The sequence below is a fragment of the Taudactylus pleione genome, unplaced genomic scaffold (genome assembly GCF_031769625.1).
Source record: "Taudactylus pleione unplaced genomic scaffold, aTauple2 ptg000095l, whole genome shotgun sequence".
NCBI lineage: Eukaryota > Metazoa > Chordata > Amphibia > Anura > Myobatrachidae > Taudactylus > Taudactylus pleione.
In genome coordinates this window covers 4,267,067-4,286,014 of record NW_028284497.1, presented here as the reverse complement: position 1 = coordinate 4,286,014, position 18,948 = coordinate 4,267,067, and the positions used below count along the sequence as shown (strand labels likewise).

At 44.1% G+C, this 18,948-nt stretch overlaps 1 protein-coding gene across 5 annotated transcripts in view; it reads right to left on the bottom strand.

Annotated features, from left to right (window-relative positions):
- Window positions 1-18,948, bottom strand: part of OSGEP (O-sialoglycoprotein endopeptidase) — a 31,829-nt gene that overhangs the window by 3,775 nt on the left and 9,106 nt on the right. For all 5 annotated transcript variants that reach the window (XM_088469902.1, XM_088469899.1, XM_088469900.1 and 2 more), the window contains 7 exons: window positions 14,669-14,788; window positions 11,298-11,473; window positions 7,141-7,236; window positions 6,758-6,807; window positions 5,845-5,923; window positions 4,393-4,458; window positions 2,210-2,300 (listed from right to left, as the gene is read on the bottom strand). In XM_088469902.1, the coding sequence (XP_088326028.1) occupies window positions 2,210-2,300; window positions 4,393-4,458; window positions 5,845-5,923; window positions 6,758-6,807; window positions 7,141-7,236; window positions 11,298-11,473; window positions 14,669-14,788 (678 nt within the window). The remainder of the gene's footprint in view (window positions 1-2,209; window positions 2,301-4,392; window positions 4,459-5,844; window positions 5,924-6,757; window positions 6,808-7,140; window positions 7,237-11,297; window positions 11,474-14,668; window positions 14,789-18,948) is intronic.

Below are 18,948 nucleotides of genomic sequence, written 5' to 3'. Positions count from 1 at the left end.
TGCCAGCGAATACTAACGGAGTGAGTACTTTGAGCTCATGCTCGCTCATATATTCACTATTTAACATTCCATTTCTACTACGGACTCATCTGTGAGTGTGGAGACATATATCTCCAACGGAATATCACTCATCTTACTGGCTTATATGATTTCCAGTCTCTCATGTTTAGCCACAAGGATTAACACCCTTGACTTTTAAGTCATTTTTTTGACAGTTTATATATATTTTTCTGACAGCATTTATTTGTTTTTTTTTGCATATATATATATATATATATATTTATATATATATATACACAAATATATATATATATATATAGAATAAGTGTGATGACTATGGCGCCGACCAACAACAGTAAATAAATAAATAATATAGATATAAAAGTATGATATTAATACTGTAGTGATCAGTTGTGGTGAAACAAATGCATAAAAGGACGCGCTACCAGGAGGTGTCAGCTGAAATCAAGTGAAGAGGATTGGGGCAGATCCCAAACAATAAATGTGAATATGGCGAATGATAACAGCGACAGGCGTCACTTAGAAAGTGCACAGTGCAATAAATATAAAGAAATTTAATCAAAAATACATATAGACATACTAACATAAATACATATAATAAAAACGCACAATGTTATAAAGTGAATGGGCAAAAAACCGCATAATAGCTTGACAGCGTAACAACAGATCTCAACACCACAGTGTTGGAATAAAGTGCAAATGCATAATGGTATAGATTGCACAAGCCCAATAGTATATATTAAAAACAGATGAACAAAGACTATAGTTTAAAAACAGCAATGAATTCAAAGGTGCTTATCTTAATGGATTTAAAGGCAAGAGTGCAGCTTCCCCAACGCGTTTCATCCAATGGGACTTTTATATTCTCTGTTCATCTGTTTTTAATATATACTATTGGGCTTGTGCAATCTATACCATTATGCATTTGCACTTTATTCCAACACTGTGGTGTTGAGATCTGTTGTTACGCTGTCAAGCTATTATGCGGTTTCTTGCCCATTCACTTTATAACATTGTGCGTTTTTATTATATGTATTTATGTTAGTATGTCTGTATGTATTTTTGATTAAATTTCTTTATATTTATTGCACTGTGCACTTTCTAAGTGACGCCTGTCGCTGTTATCATTCGCCATATTCACATATATATATATATATATATATATATTTTTTTTCTATTTTTATGACTCATGTGATTTATATATACTCCCGGGAGCAATTGTTATTAATTCATGGTACCAATTTATGTCTAATAAATATTGTGTTATTTTAAACGTGTTTGTCATTACACTGTAAGTGATCCAGCGCCTTGCAGTATTTTTTTCTATTACTGTTTTTGTATTGGAGGTAGGCAATCTCCAATTCTGCTGAGTGGCAGCAAGACCACTTGAGTTTGTTTAGGTACAGGTCTATAAGGGCGCCCAGGTGTTTTCCTTGTATATATCAGGGAAGCGGATATGTGTAAAGGATGAAAAAGAGCTTCCTCTAATTCCAGATTAGTAAAGTGATGTAGATGAAGGAGCTAGTCTGATAAGTATTGAAAAAAGGTGGAGAGGGGAAAAGATCTTGGGGACCTTCTAGTCCTATGTATTATAGGTCTTTTCGAATGCCAGATAGATCTGGAGAACATTTGTGTGCAGTGTATAATGGGGAGCTTCTGGAGAAGGTTTGAAAGTTTAGGGCACAGGTTCTTAAACTCGGTCCTCAGGACCCCAAACAGTGCATGTTTTCCAGGTCTCCTTAAAGAATTACAAGTAAACTAATTAGCTCCACCTGCGTACCTTTTAAAATGTGTCAGTGACTAATGAATACACCTGTGCACCTGCTAGGTGACCTGCAAAACTTGAACTGTGTGGGGTCCTGAGGACTGAGTTTGAGAACCACTGGTTTAGGGAATATCATAGTTGTGACCACTGTTACCCATCCCAGTAATGATAAGCAGAGATCCTTCCACTTAGATAAAAGGTCCTGCATTTTGGCTATAATGGGGATATATAGGAGTCACTTGTATTACATCATGCAAAAAAAAGGACAAACCATTTTCAGGGCCTGATACTTTCACATGCTAGAAAAATTATGTTTATCATTACTGATGTAAATGTTGTTTTGTCACCTAGGATCATAAGAGAAAAACAAAATGTATATTCAGCAATAACTGTAATTAGCCGGTCAGTCAACACTCAACTTACATCCAACTCCACCGACTATTAGCACTTCCTGTGAGCCGCAGTGAGCCATCGCTCGTTCTGTAATCTCCACAAGCATGGAGAAGAGGGTCTCCTGTTAGGATGTAAGTAAATGGAAATCAACAGCTATTGTGTTGCAATTTAAAAAAGGAGAATTTAATAAAAAGGGTGTCTTATGTTCACACAATCATTCATCAATATAGAAACTTGTAGTAAAATGCACATTCAGAGCAGTAAGCGAACATAGCAACCCCCAGTTAAAATAAACTACCCTGGGTATAGAACCATATAACATACTGTGGCGGGTCCGCCTTACTCATTCACTCTTTTATTTATAATAGTGGTGTAATGCATGTATTCCTGTGTAAAAATATATTTTATCTGTTTTAAAGATAGAAATCCAGGGCGAATCTGGCACATTATTCCACCACAACGGTTCTAATTTTAATTGGATGTGGTGGTATCCACATCATACGTCTGTGGTACTGAGCGGGCTTACAGTGGGATCCCCAGGAGGTGAAGCACCACACTGGAGCCCTGAGGACAAAAGAAGTGGCAGCTAGGAGATTGGCTAACCCATGGAGCAAGGATCATGCAAGTTAATTTCGAAGGAAAATTTAAAGATTAAAGTTTATATGCGTTATTATTATGTAGTAACAACTGAACTACTTTAACCTCAAACATTCCTTAAATGGTCCTATTAAAATAAGGTCAAGTTAAACACATCTATTTTTCCATCACAACCTATTTGCATACATCTTCAGAAGACTTGGTTCACTCTCTTCTACTTGGTCAAGCTTTGCGTACGAGCACAAGACTATGGGGGAGAGGTATCAAACCTTATAAAGAGGATAAGTGAAGAAGTTGTCCATAGCAAACAATCAGGTTCTACAGTACTTATCAGTTTATATAATGTACTAGATAACTGATAGCTAGAAGTTGATTGTTTGCTAAATGCAACTTCACTTCTCATTTTAAGAAGGTTTTACCTCATCCTTAATCTTGTAGCCTAGACTGACTGGAAACACTGGGAAATAACTACTCCTGCCTCTGAGTGCAATGTAAAATAAAAAGAATGGTGTAAGTTGGGTTGATTCATGTGAGACAGAATGAAATTAGCACAGACAGGTTAAAGGGACCTAGATTACTCCCTACATGTCTGTGTATTACCTTATACGGTGGACAGAAAAGGCTAAGTGTATAAAATCTACTACCTTAAAGTTTGCGTTGTGTGTAACAGCTGTTGTAAGAGCAATACATATTACTGAAGATCCTGCTATATTCTGGTGATGTACAGATGAGAGATACCACTCTTGTCCAGTCCCAGTATACTGTTTTGAGCTCATATGCTCTGCTTGCTATCCTATAGCCCTGATCCAACGCAAGTGATCAGCAGTAACCAGCAAGCTGTTTCAGGTGCTGATGAAGCAGCCTGGTGGTGGCAGCAACTATACTCCTATAACTAAGTGCACCGCATAGCTGCACCGTTGACATAGTCAGTAAGTGGCTGGTTTGGCCAAGCAATACCAGAAAGAGTGGTCAGTAAGTGAAACCCCAACAATCTGTAAATCTCCCACCTTCCTGACAGGGTAGCAAAGTCCATCATGCCTGACTTTCCCTTTATAAATATTGCAAATGCAGGTCCCACTGGTAAGCTCAGCCCCTTTTTTATTTAATCTCCATATGGGACAGGAAATTACTCTGCACACACTGCATTATACACATAATTATAGGCGTCAGAACAGGGGGGAACTAGGGGGCAGCTCGCCACCCCAAACATTTTAAAGGTGCCACTGTGGTGCGGTGGCCCCGGATGGTCAGGGGCTACATGCACTACATGGAGGAGGAGGTTGCCCCCCCCTCCCAACATATTCTGACGCCCATGCACATAATAGTCTACTGAGCACCACTGAAACTAGTCTTTTACATTTTAGTTTTGTAAATACATCTTACTGTAAAAAATTCAGTAGCCCGATCAAATATGATTGGTTAGTATAGCTTATGACATATATAGCACACAATTGTTAGTAGACAACCTTTAGTGTCACCCCACTATATGGCGTTTGTAATACAAGAAAAAAAAAACAAGAAAAAATTAGCAAACCAATTAATACTGCACTAAAGTTTTCTTTACAAAAGCAATTTGTCTGAACACTTCCCCCTTTCACATGTATTAAAGCATTAACCTGCAGGGAAAAGCAGAGATCTTCAGGGGTACATTCTCCAGATGCCAGCATTTTATGCGCCATGTCCTGTCAGGGAAAGGGGAAAATGTGTTTACAGAATTACTGTACAACTACACACAGAGAAGTCACAATAAGGAACACAAGCACAAGGCTCGTAGCTGTTGTACTTGAAGGAGAAAAAGGATATATTTAGTACCATAAGATAGTAAGCACCAAAAGCATAAAACCTATTCAGAATACCTGAACTTTCACAAAATCAAACAGTCTTTACAAATACATACCTATAATTATAATAGCATGGTGCAAGTGAACTGCTGCCAACAAATAGAACTGTAAAATAAATGTCTACTTTACACATACAATCCAACTATATAACCAATTACTGCAACCAAATCAATAACTATAAATTGCTGTTTCATCACAATAAAAAAAAATTGCACAAAACAAATTAATCTACAGGAAGTTTGTGATTTCGGAACAGAAAACATTCATAATATTAATTGGCTTTAGCATTGTGAAAGACAAGATTCTGCAGTAATAGAGGTGGAGGCTTTGATTTAAACACACTAACACAGGCACTTTTGATAACATATTTACAATTATTGACGCAAGTCTAAAAATGCATAAGGCCATATAGCATCACTCTTCCTTACTTGTCCTGCTGCTGATCTTCACAGAAGTGGGAGTATAAATAGAGTAAGTGGATTAAGCAGTGTTGGCCTGGATATTCCGCAATAAAGTAAGTGTAGCCTCATGGCTATTTCTCACATGTAAATTAGTTCATGTGTGTGATGATTGTGAATACTACACAGGCCAGCCAGCCATTCACCCAGCTCGTCATTTATGATTGGTAGATCAAATTTAAAATAAAATTTTTATGTTAAGCATTGTTGGTGGACACTGATCTGGCATCCTCAAATGCCTGCTTTCTGCTATCATTTGCATGCTATGCCAAAAAAGAATTTGTATGTCATATATTGAGAACCAGCACTTGTATTGGTATGTAGTGGCAAATTTGACATTCAAATTGTCGACAATGAGACGCTATGAGGTCAAACCCAGAATGCCAACGTGCTAATAAAATGCTCTAAATCGCATTAATAGTGGTGACTTTATAACCTGTTAAAAATCTATAAATCGCACTAACAATATGTCGGCATACCAGGTTCAACCTCACACTGTCGCCATTACACTACCTCTTGTATTTGACTATCAATCCACAAATCTATCTTGTTACAACAATGAGGATCTCAAAAAACCTAAAACAGACAAAACAAAATCACACAATTTCAATTATTTCTGAAAATATCACCAGACTCAGAATTCGGAGTATAATATACCCATTATTGGACAATAGTAATTTGTTAATACACTGACAAATAATTAACAAAACAGCAAGTTCTCAGACAATGCCATATCCATGAGTCAGCTAGAAACATATGTCACTCTCACCTCCGTGTAAGACAGAATACCGGAAAAGGACACGTCCATTCCTTTTACAGTGTATGGTAATTCCATAAACCTTTTGCCCCTGAGAATCAAAATGAAACAAAACTCTTTATCTGTAAGATGAAAAGTCCAGGGATGGCAAGTTATAGCTAAACAAACCTAGTGAGGCTGTCATCATCATAACAGATATATTTATATTCACAATTGTTTCGATAAAGAAAATGTTCTACTTCTTTTTAGAAATATATTTTGGGCTTTAATTGCCTGTCTTTAGGCTATACATGTCTGATATGTATAGCCTGAAGATGGGCAATTAAAGCCCGAAACGTTGCTGAACCAGCAATGCACGTCTTAGTTTGTTGTATTTTTTTCTGTATCGGGCACCGCAACATTTTACATCTTCGAAGGAGTGTGCTTGATCAAAAGAACTAATCATTATATATATATATATATATATATATATATATATATATATATATATATATATATAATGGGTAATGGTATGTCCTCTTCCACTGCATTGCCAGCTCTTTCCTCGAAAGTGAGGGCTGGAAATATAGCACAGATGTATTGTGAGCATAATAATAACAATTGTCCATGAAAATTAGGCAAATTAGATTAAGTGATCATTAAAGAAGATCTCATCTCTCCATACAGAGCAATGTTTTACTGTAAAATAGATATGGCACCTGGTGGCAGCCTTTAAGGAAATTCACTCTGAGCTGCCGTGCCTAGGGGATATTACGCCATTATGTAATCTACAGATGGGCACCAAAATAAAAAAACAAAACACAACTATCTGACTTTATTGCTGGTAAGTAAACCATCAGAAACGGCAGGTTGCTCACTACTCAGTGAGTGGGCAAAGGACAATCATAATGTCAACTTGTGTATAAGGCAATTTTTCAATACTCACTTCTTAGCCATCTGCTCAATGTTATAACCAGGGCTGGGATCATTAGAGATCTTGGGAAAATAACAGAGAAAAAAAAGAGAAAAACAGGAAGCAATTTAGCACGACCACAAATACATATTTTTAATACATTGATCAAGTTATATGTTGGCTACTGATTAGAAAAAAAATAGCATCATTGTGTGTGACAAGTACAACATAAAAGTGTGTCTTATACTTTCAGGTATTGACTAGGAGCTAATTGCTGGGTCTGATGCAATTATAAGCAGGATTTATTTTCCTTAAATGGATATATTGAAAAATAGTTTATTTCAAAGTATTTATTATATAAATAACTAGGCTTTACATGGAGTATTCTGATTAGAACAGTGCTAAATGTCTCTTACCTTCAGTACTCTGGCAAAACGATCCAAACAGTTTCCTACAGCAATATCTATTGTTTCGCCAAATATTCGATACCTACGCTCAGAGTATGCAATGACCTGTACCAGAGAATATGATATTTACTTACAGATCTACCGTCAGCCTTAATTTATATTACTGAAACTTTATTTATAAAAAAAAACACATTACTGAAACTATATTTATATAAAAAACTAAGGGGCTGATTCAGAGGTGGACGCAAAAGCGTCCGCAACTATTGTTGATCCCCGGTGTGCGACTTTATGCAAATGCGCTGCAAAGTCCTTCCCTTGTGTACATCTGTGTGTCTGAATGTGCAAGGACTGAGACGCCAGCGCCTGTAGACACTGAAATACTGATTGGTGCCTATTTAGACGTGCCATCCGTCACACCAGCGATACTTGCACCAGTCTTATGGCAGGTAAAGTTTCTCCAACCGAGTATGGCCTCCCATGCCAGCGGCTGAGCATCTCTTCACCGACACGCCCATAACACGCCTACAAGATGAACCGTCTCCATGCTGCGCTAAAACACCTCCCAGTAAACGCCCATCCACTTTTCCAATTACCATGTGTCTCAATCGCAACAGCGCCTTTGTGCCTACACTGTCTAACAAGTGTCATAGGAGCTTTTAGTGATTATAGCGCATGTGCAGTAGCAAAATAAAAAATCCCTCAACTACATGAACATCGGCATTGCGTGCAGCTCCGAATCAGACCATCAATCACATACACACACACATCTGTAATCGTGTTAAGCAGACACATGGGCTGTACCAGCTCTTCCGCAGGACTATTCTGGAACTAAGGGTCTCATTCAGACCCGCTCGCGAGCACAGGACGCTCGCAAGCGGGTCGATGGTACCCAAATGCGCACAACGGAGGGAGCTCCGCCGTGCGCATGCGCGAGACCTGAATAACGACGGCCAAGCCGTCGTTATGGGTCTTGCACCAAAGGGGGCGTGCTTTCGATGGTGAGTGACAGCACGCCCCCTTTGGTGGGCATGCCGGGGGCGTGGTTGCCAGACGGAGGTGTTCCCATGGGAACGCCTACCGTCTGGGTCCGGCCCCACTGACATCACTAGTGATGTCAGTGGGAGTGATTTTGGCTCTGATAGAGCCAAAATCACTCCAGGGCTTGCGGCAGCGAGACCCTACCGCAGGGTCTCGTCGCAAGCCCGATGGTCGCGATGGTCTAGACCAGTGGTTCTCAAACTCGGTCCTCAGGACCCCACACAGTTCATGTTTTCCAGGTCACCCAGCAGGAGCACAGGTGTATTTATTACTCACTGACAAATTTTAAAAGATCCACAGGTGGAGCTAATTCTTTCACTTGTGATTCTGTGAGGAGACCTGGAAAACATGCACTGTTTGGGGTCCTCAGGACCGAGTTTGAGAACCTGTGGTCTAGACCATCGCGACCATCATCATGGACGCTCGCATAAGCTGTGGGTGGTCACCCACAGCTATGCTAGCGTCCAAGAAGCCGCTCCATTTTCAGGTAGGAGGGCCCTGATTCAGAGCGAGCGCTCTGGTCAGAGCGTCCGGCTCTGAATCAGGCCCTAAATGCTGTGAATGAAATATGCCTAAAACTTGGTATGCTATTATTAATGGTGCATTTTCATTTAAGGGTCAAGGATGCTACACCATAGTGACCAAAATTCCTACTGACACCAAAACCCCCAAAAAATAAAAAACAACCATAATGGAATACAGCCCACATAGTATTACCATAGCTTGTACCAATAAGTAGGCACAGTATAGGAAATATAAAGTGTATAAAGACAATATTAATATGCTATTATTGGCTTTAACATGCCTGCTGCAGGGCAACAATGTAAATTTTATATAACATGGAGAAGGGATTAAACAGACACCAATGTGTTGATCCAAGGCCTAGTGACACACCAGCTAGGAAGAACGTGTGGCACTCCAGCTGCTGTGGACAAACACATCCCAGTATGCCCTGCCACAGTTTTAGCATGCACAAGCAGCAAAACTGTGGCAAGACATGCTGGGATGTGTAGTTCCACAGTAGCTGGAAGTCAGAGGTTGCATACCCATTGTTATTGTTAATCCAAAGGAGTTTGTTCTGGAGACATACAGTGACAAGAAGTACATTACATCCAGAGAATAAAGTGCCTCTTATTACATGTTTCATGGAATTGGAAGCCCAATTTTTAGTTAATATAGAAGCTGGAAGATATTTGAAACATGGCTCATACAATTATGGGTGAGACAGGCATTGACTCTGATGCACCCATATGTAAATTTGGGCAAAGACATAATATGATTACTTTGGGTAAATAATATACTCTAATAACCAGTTACAATCTTTTGAGCAGTTAAGAATACAATTTGAAGTAAGTATGCTATTCAACAGATACCTGAAATATGGCATTCTCCAGGTGCAATTTGGTAGTACTGTGCCCATATTTAGTATGGCCCACTTAAGATAACTCTCACCTTGGCGCACATAAGCATGATATTAGCCCATATGCAAGCACCAGCGAGATGTAGGCTCTAGATTTAGTGGCAATATGTTTTAAAGGTTGGTTTTGCCTTAAAACAAAGTGCTGTTTTAAATCTAGCACCTTCCTCACCAAAATCCTGCCCCTGTCCTCAACTTGCAGGCTTTTACATTTAAGTCACTGAGGGTAACATATGAGGAATATATCATTATACTGGGATGTGCTAGAGGCAGCATTAGGTGTTAGATTCCAACAAAACAAATACAACATAAAGTATATCTCAAATCTCACAGACTATATAATATAGGTAAGAAAAGCAAGTCCAATTGTACAAACTGTGGGAATATAGGGGGATCTTTCTAGCATTTGTTGTGGGAATATCCTGGGGTTTAAAGATTCTGGTTATCATTGGGGAATGTATCTGGAGAATGGGGCTAGATGTTCCTTAAGTATCTCCCAGAATATGTATTTGGATTATTCCTAGAAACTTGTATCCCAATATGTGCTTAACTTGTTGACAAAGGTCATCACAGCCAGGATGTGTATGGTAGTAGAATACCCTGTTTTCATAAATGGGTGACCTTGGCTAATGACACTATGTTGCATGAATGATTTATCTACACTAGTAGAATTTGATTCACAAATATAACAAGATCTGGTTAAGATGGAGGAGCTCACCTACTTTTATGCAGTTTGCTCCCCAGGCTGTTTTCTGCGGGTGCGTCGCCCGGCAGAAACAGCCTACCGCCTGGCACTTTACCCCGCCGACCCCTGCTGTGGAACGCTGGCCTCTGAAGTGACTGGAGGCTAAAGAATCATCCGATCGCTTCAGAGGCAAGCATTCCCAGTGATGCAGTGACGTCACCCGCGACGTGAGGAGCCTGCCCCGCGCGCCTGCTGGATCTAGTTAGATCCAGTCAGAGTGAGGCAGTGGGAGTGGGAGCACGAGCGGCGAGTAAGTTAAGGTAAGTTCTGGGCTGGGACCAGTCTGGGAGAACTGCCTAAGGGGCACTATTTAAGCCTGGGGGCACTGCATAAGGGACCAGCCTGGGGGCACTGCATAAGGGACACTATTTAAGCCTGGGGTAAACCTTGAGTAAAAGGGGACATCTTCTGAAGAACGGTCATAGCCTCAAGGAACACTGGAAAGAAGATTTATTGGAGAATGCCAACAACTGCCTTGCAGATTCAAAAGAAGATACAGGTATGTATCCTTGATATCTCTTCACCCCCATTAATTAATCTACCTTAAATCATACCAGAGGCCTTGAAGTCCAGTAATAGTTGAAAAGTTCTTTAACTCATAGGCACCGAAAAAATGTGGATTAAAAACTCTGACTGCTGTGACACTAAGGGACTAGACTGATAATGGTCTATTCATGAAGGGCCTGTCTGTGCCTTGGGTGTATGGAAACCCAGGGTGAATAAAATAACAAACAAAAATAAATTACTCAAGGGTAGAGAACAAGCTAATTATAAATTAATATATTTAGACAGGGCTAAGTATAAAGTTAGACAGGTGTAGTGAAATGCAGTAGCATTATGAGCTGGCACAGTGGTTAGCTGGTTTCATAAACTTTACCCAGAGCCTACTGGCTGTGGAAGTCATGAGGCCACCTGCCCCAAAAAATTAACACAGTTTCTGATTTATGAGGATTTCTATTGATTTACCTGTGTATTGCCTCCACTGACATACAACACGGTGGGATTTTCAGCACCAGTAATCAGTCGCCCCATCTCTATGTGGCCAATGCAATGATTCACCCCCAGCAAGGGTTTCTTCCACAGCTGAGCTACTGTACGTGCCACTATTGCTACTGACAACAAGGGAGCTCCCATTCCAGGTCCTAAGTAGGAAAGAAAAATCATATATTTATTGTCTTTTATAGTAAACTTATTTGTACACTGATTTAACTTTTTCATCACTTTGAATAATATTATGCAATATCTCTAAGGGGCTATGACTGTTTATACTACTAGAATACCTACTAGAAATTGCATACAATGGAGCTTGAAGACACAACTGTAGTTAGTATGTGTATGAAAATTTTTTCTTTTTTTTAAAAAAAGGACTCATTTAACAAATTACTTTAATAAGCAATATTGTGCTCAGTTACAGACATTTGTTAATAGCTTCAAGCTTACTTATTAAATCTCACTGTTATATATAGTGAAACAGACTGGGTCTAATGGTTTGAAGGTTCTACATAGAATTTTCCCTCCTCTCACTCAGGGCCTGATTCAGACCCGCTCGCAAGCGGGTCGATGGTGGCCCAGTGCGCATGCCCCGGAGCGAGCACAAAAAGCACTCGCTCCGTAGCTCACTACAAAAGGGGCGGCTGTCGATGTTGATTGACAGCTCGCCCCGTTTTGTAGGCGTGGCCGGAGGGTGGCTTCACAAACGGAGGCGTTCCCAAGCGAACGCCTGCAGTTTGTGGGCGGCCCCACTGACATCACCAGTGATGTCAGTGAGAGAGCTTCCGGCTCTATTAGAGCCAGAAGCTTTCTGGGGCTTGCGGCCACGAGACCCTACCACAAGGGTCTCGTCGCAAGCCCGATGGTCACGATGGTCTTGACCATCGCGACCATCATCCTGGCTATGCGAGTATCATCCACAGCTATGCGAGGGCCAGGAGGCCGCAACTTAAAAAAAAAAAACAGCGCCCGCCCTGATTCAGAGCGAGCGCTCGCTTTTTGCGAGCGCCTCTGAATCAGGCCCTCAGTTCCTTTCCCAAATGGTTTGTCTGCCTTTAGAGGAGGTAGGGGTGGAAACCAGCACAGAGTAGTAAATCTGTGCTAGTGTGTTACCATATAACCTAAATTCTCTTCTGACTAATATTTGGATATATTATATAGTCCTGCCCACAAAATATACTTCTAATTCTAATTTATTCCATCATGCATCTTTCCAATGCAAATACTTTTATTTAATTTTGCCTGTAATTGTTGTGCTTGTGCCAGGACTGTATTAGACGTGATGCTACAGATGTGTCCTTAAACATCTTTGGTGCAGTCGTGCCAAAAAGCCCCTCTATGTGCGCCAGGACCCATGAGACTCTGCTAGCGCCCGCCGTCTTTTTTTATTGCCTGCAATGCGTCTAAGGGCGGTATTAAATTAGTTTTGCACCCGCGATAAAGTGGTGTCAGAATCAGGGAAATCAGCCTGAACCCCCCAAAAAGATGCAGAAACATTGGGGATCAATGTAGTAGTGCCCGATTAGTCCTAATAAAACTGTTTGGGGTACTTACAGTAAGTTGGTACAATAGTCTCTAATTAGCGTCTTTGCACAAGTGGTGAAGAATGGCATCCCCAAAACACTTGACTCCTTCTTAGAACACCCCCAGAACCTTATTTTGCTAGTTTTTGAAGTTGTCCCCCCACTTTGTGCCTTTTCGCCCCCCCAAAATGAAAGTACTTTTTTGGGGTGTTCTTACGTTTTTTTTCTTGAATTTTTTGACACAGTTGTCCTTTGGGGGGTTGTCCCGAGGGGTCTGAGTGGTTTCCCCAACTTTGCACCCCAAAATAAAAATGTTGCACTTCTTTTATCCTGCTATTCAGAGGCAAATCCACGTACGTGAAAAGCGGGTGGAATTGAATACGGAGAGAAGTCTCAGACAGGCGAAAAGACGCAATCGGCGATACTTTTTCGTGGATCTCGGCTTTTCGTGTCTAATTAAATACGAGCCATAGTCGCAATGCAATGTGACTAGGGCGCACCAGCAGATAGTGCTGATTAATTTGATATGTGACACTTGTATATCTGTGTGCAACTGAGTCCTTGAATCTGTATATGTAGTGCTACAAGATAGAGGCTGCAGTTTCATTCCAAGTTCTGTTGTGCTTCATATACAGACTCAGAGGCACACAGATATACAAGTGTTGAATATCAAATTGATTAGCACAATCTGCTGGTGCATCAAGGCCCGCTGAGAGCTGCGGCGGGCCCAGGTAATAGGGGTCGTGGCCTAATCGCGGGAGGCGCGGCCACGCCCCCTTCCCAGAAAAAAAAAAGATATGCAGCGCCGCGAAGCAGCGCTGTGGAGAGGGGGCACTCTGAGCCCCCTCAGCCCGGCGCAAAGCCAGGGGGGGGGGGCGCGATCAGTGTGATCGCACCCACACAGGCTTAGGAGACTGCTGTGGCTGCTGCTCAGCAGCCACGAGCAGTCTCCACTGCAGCTCAGCACACGCTGTGTGCTGGGCTGCTGTGAGGGAGGGGGTGCGGCGCCGGGCCCCTCAGGAAGCCCGGGCCCGGGTAATCTGTACCCGCTCCCCCCCCCTTCTCGGCGCCCCTGGGTGCATCATAGTCACATCATGACTTTGATGCATTTTAGGCAAAAAAAGACGCCCTACTCTAGCTGAGTAGCACGGGACCTGGTGGCTCACTCACGTCAGACAAATCACGCTGCGTGGTGTTTTGAGGCTAGATGTATGAGAACACATCTGTATGCAACTATCATCACATATAATACCACAATCTGACAGAAGCACAAAGAATACAGAATTTCACTTATTCCTCCTTTCTCTTATGTGGGATACACACTTGAATGATGAAATTGCTGACCCACTTGACGATTTTCCTAATGAACAATATTGTTCATACACACTAAACAACCATCGTTGTTATCCGAATTATATGTCTGTTCAGAGGATTATGACCAATCAATAGTTTCCCTGGACACACTGTCAGAACGTCGTGTTGAACACCTAATACACAGTTATTTAGTTGCCGTACACACTGCACGATTTGAACAAAATATATTTTAGATCTATTGCATTTGCTGTGCAGCACAGCCGATGCGATATATATCTGTACTGTACATCATTGATGAACTGGGTGTACACATGTAAAGAGGTCGCTACAACATATCATTGATCGCCTCTACACACAATAGGTCATCTAGTGGGTACCCAGCATTACAGTAGCTTTAGAGGGATATCTTATGTCTTTCTTACTAGTTAGCCCCTTCCGGGAGAAAGGCTCTCGACTTTACATGTTTTATGTTTTGATGCTTTATGCACCCAGTGCAATGTCTCATTTTACCTTTTGTATAAGCCACACAGTCTATGTCCTTTGGTTGTAACTGAGCCTGCTCTAGAGCCTCGTGTAGCACATCCAATATACAGGAACGGTGGTGACGAGCAGTATCACTGGGCATGAATCCTGCAGCATGGTAGAGATAGGCTGCATCAATCAGTTACATTAACATACAGGTAGAATAAACTAGCCATAAATGTGTTGAAAAGTTATGTAGAAAGTAATGATTGCTAGGATAACTAATTATGATGGTATATTTGACAGTTTTCACTGAAAATTTGACAGCTCATAAAAATATGAGATATGGTAAGAACTTACCCTTGTTATCTCTATTTCTACGAAGTCCATAGGGTTCCACAGGATACCTTGGGGTATAGGTGTGACGTCAGTCGCAGGGCACCAAAGAGTTAAGCTTTCAGCCTCCCAGGATGCACTAGGTCCCCCTCCTATACCCCGCCCCCGGGCCAAGGCACCTCAGTTAGTTACCAAGCCATAGGCCGGAGGAGGAGAAGGAAGAGAGAGAACAAAGATCTGGACACATACAAGAATCACATTCTCACCAGAGGGAGACGGAAAACCGGTGACCAGAGCAAAGCCCATCTGCAGCACAGGTGCGACAGGGCGGGAGTCCTGTGGAACCCTATGGACTTCGTAGAAATAGAGATAACAAGGGTAAGTTCTTACCATATCTCATATTTTCTACTTCAGGGTCCATAGGGTATCCACAGGATACCTTGGGGATGTCCCAAAGCAGTATCCTTTAAGGGTGGGGACGCTCCTGTGCAGAAAGGAGAATCCGCCGCCCGAAGGAAGCATCCTGAGAGGCGAAGGTGTCAAACCTGTAATACCTCACGAAGGTATGGACAGAAGACCACGTAGCAGCCTTGCAGATCTGAACTGCCGAGGCACCACGTCGAGCTGCCCACGAAGGACCCACAGACCTAGTGGAATGAGCCTTCAGAGAAGGAGGGACCGGTAGGCCTTCATGAAGATAAGCTTCAGAAATAGCCATACGGATCCAGGCTGCCAAAGTTTGCTTTGAAGCAGGCCAACCCTTTTTACAGAAGCCATAGAGGACAAACAAAGCGTCCGACTTCCTAAACGAAGAAGTGCGGTCAACATAAGTCCTTAAGGCCCGCACAACATCCAAAGAGGCGTCACCCACGGAAAGACCCGGTGAGTTAAAGGCCGGAACAACTATTTCCTCGTTAACATGAAACTGGGAAACAACTTTGGGAAGAAACTCGGGCCGAGTGCGGAGCACTGCCCTGTTCCCATGAAAAACCAAGAAAGGGGGTCTACAAGAAAGAGCCCCTAACTCAGAAACACGTCTGGCCGAAGCAATGGCCAGAAGGAAAACAGTCTTAGCTGTTAGCCATTTAATATCCACTGAGCCCAGTGGTTCAAACGGCGGTCCTTGGAGAGCCCTTAGGACCATAACCAAATCCCAAGGCGCCACAGGTGGAACAAAGGGCGGCTGAATACGGAGAACACCTTGCATAAAGGTGCGCACATCCGGGATAGTAGCAATCCTACGGTGAAACCAGACAGATAGGGCCGAAACCTGTACCTTCAAAGAAGCAAGGCGAAGCCCATGATCTAGTCCCGCTTGCAGGAAGGCGAGAATCCGAGACAGACGAAACTCCCGCGGTGCATAACCTCTCGGTCAACACCACTGGAAGAACGTATGCCACACGCGATGGTATATCCTCACGGAAGACGGTTTCCGAGCTCGTAACATGGTACGCACCACAGAGCTGGAAAACCCCCGTGACCTCAGCATGGCCGTCTCAACAGCCACGCCGTCAAAGACAGCCGAGTCAGGTCCGGGTGAAGACAAGGACCCTGAGACAGAAGGTCCGGTCGTAGCGGCAACCGCAGAGGACTGTCCACGGACAGACCCTGAAGGTCTGAGAACCAGTGCCGTCTGGGCCACGCGGGAGCTATCAACAGGAGCGTCCTTCCTTCCTGTTTGAATTTCCGGATTACCCGTGGAAGAAGGGAGACCGGAGGGAACAGGTATGCGAACCGGAACGTCCACCGGACGGACAGAGCATCCACCAGAGACGCCCCTTCATCTCTTATGCGAGACCCGTACACCGGCAACTTGTTGTTGTGCCGGGACGCCATGAGGTCGATTTCTGGAAGACCCCACCTGTCCACCAGTAGTTGAAAAACGTCCGGGTGCAGGGACCATTCCCCTCGATGAACGTCCTGGCGACTTAGAAAGTCCGCCTCCCAATTTAGCACTCCCGGGATGAAGACCGCTGATATGGCCGGAAGATTGCGCTCCGCCCAAACCAGGATCCGAGAGACCTCTACGAGAGCCGCCCGACTGCGAGTTCCTCCTTGCCTGTTTATGTAGGCCACGGTGGTAGCGTTGTCCGACTGGACCTGCACCGGGTGACCCTGGAGAAACCGCTGTGCCTGCAGGAGAGCATTGAAGACCGCACGGAGTTCCAAGATATTTTTTGGAAGCTCCGCTTCTGTCGGCGTCCACCTGCCCTGGAACAAGTGTGGACCCGAAACTGCTCCCCAGCCCCGAAGACTGGCGTCCGTTGTCAACAGGACCCAATTTGGAACCCAGAACGGACGTCCCTTGTTGAGGTGGGTCGTCTTTAACCACCACGCAAGGGACAGACGAACCTCCGGGGTGAGCACAATCGTCTGGAACTTCAGAGACTGAGGCAGCCCGTTCCACTTGGACAGGATCAGGTGCTGCAGAGGTCTGGAGTGAAACTGGGCGTATTCCACCATGTCGAACACCGACACCATGGAGCCCAGGCCCCTCTGGGAGAATGGAACAGGCACTATAACTCCAGCCTGGAGCATAGTGTGCAATACCTTCCGCAGCTCCGTAGCCTTGTTCCGGTCTGATGGTAGACCCGTGGTGAAGAATCGAGCCGGGGGTCTGTGCCGGAAGGAGAGGGCGTACCCGTGGGAGACCACCTCCAGAACCCAAGTGTCTGTCGTAGTGAACGACCAACACCGGGAGAACTGCAGCAGGCGGCCTCCCACCCTGGGATCCCCCAAGGGGAGACCCGGACCGTCAGGCCGCAGGCTTGTCATCTGGCTTGGGGGCCGGACGTCTGGTACTCCATGCCTGTTTCCGGGGCTTGACCGATTTCTTAGGGCCAGCCTGTCGAGGAAACGACTGTGGTTTGGGCCTGCCCTGGGCCCTAGATGACCGAAAGGACGATGGTCCAGAACCAGAAGGAGCAGCGGCCGACGGGAGACAAGCAGATTTGGCTGCCGCCAGCGTGGCCACAATCTTATCCAGATCCGGACCGAAGAGAACTTCTCCGGTAAACGGCAACGCTTCCAGACCTTTCTTGGAATCTGCGTCCGCCTTCCAGGATCGCAGCCACAAGGTGCGACGAGCAGCTACCGCTGCTGAAGAAATTCTAGACACCTGAGTACTAATGTCTAGAGCCGCCTCGATGTAGGTGGCCGAATCACGGAGATTGCCAATCAACTCCGCCTGTTCGGCCGGACAGTCGGATTCAAAAGAAGCCTCTAATGAATCCGCCCAGCGCTCCAGCGCTCTGGCAACCCAGCAAATGGCCATAGCCGGCCGTGCTGCCCCCCCTGCAAGGGAATAAGCGGACTTCAGGCAGATTTCTACCTTGCGGTCCGTAGCATCCTTAAGGGAGGGCATGGATGGCATCGGCAATGTGGCACTACGGACAAGACGGGTCACGTGAGAATCCACCTGTGGAGGGGATTCCCACTTAGCAAAATAATTATCCGCGAACGGATAAGCCACCGCCAGGCGTCTCTGCGGCTGGTATCTTTTGCCAGGTTGTTTCCACGCCTCCTCTAAATGGTCCACCAACTGACCCGAAAGAGGAAAGACTGTGGCATCGCCCTTCACATACTTAGATTTAGCCGCTGGGGGAACTTCGTCCTCAATCACCAAGGCTGTGCGGACCGCCCGAATAAGTCCAGAAATATATACTTTGGACTTAGCATCAGCGTCCTTAGTATGGAGAGGTTCCTGATCGTAAGGATCCAGAATCTCCCCATCATCAGACGTCCCTTCGTCATCCTCATAAGGAGCGGACAGAGACGCCACCGGCCTTTTATGAGGCCGCATCACAGACTCCCCTTGCAACACATCCGACAAGTGCTGTACAGAACTCGTCAGGGAGTTAACCCACGCTGGCTCCTGAGAACCCGGGAGCGGGGAAATAGGGAGACTGTGGGGTACCACCAATTGTCGTGGGAACCCCTGCATGGGTGACGACACCACAGACTGCTGGGACAAACCCATCGGAGTAAACGTG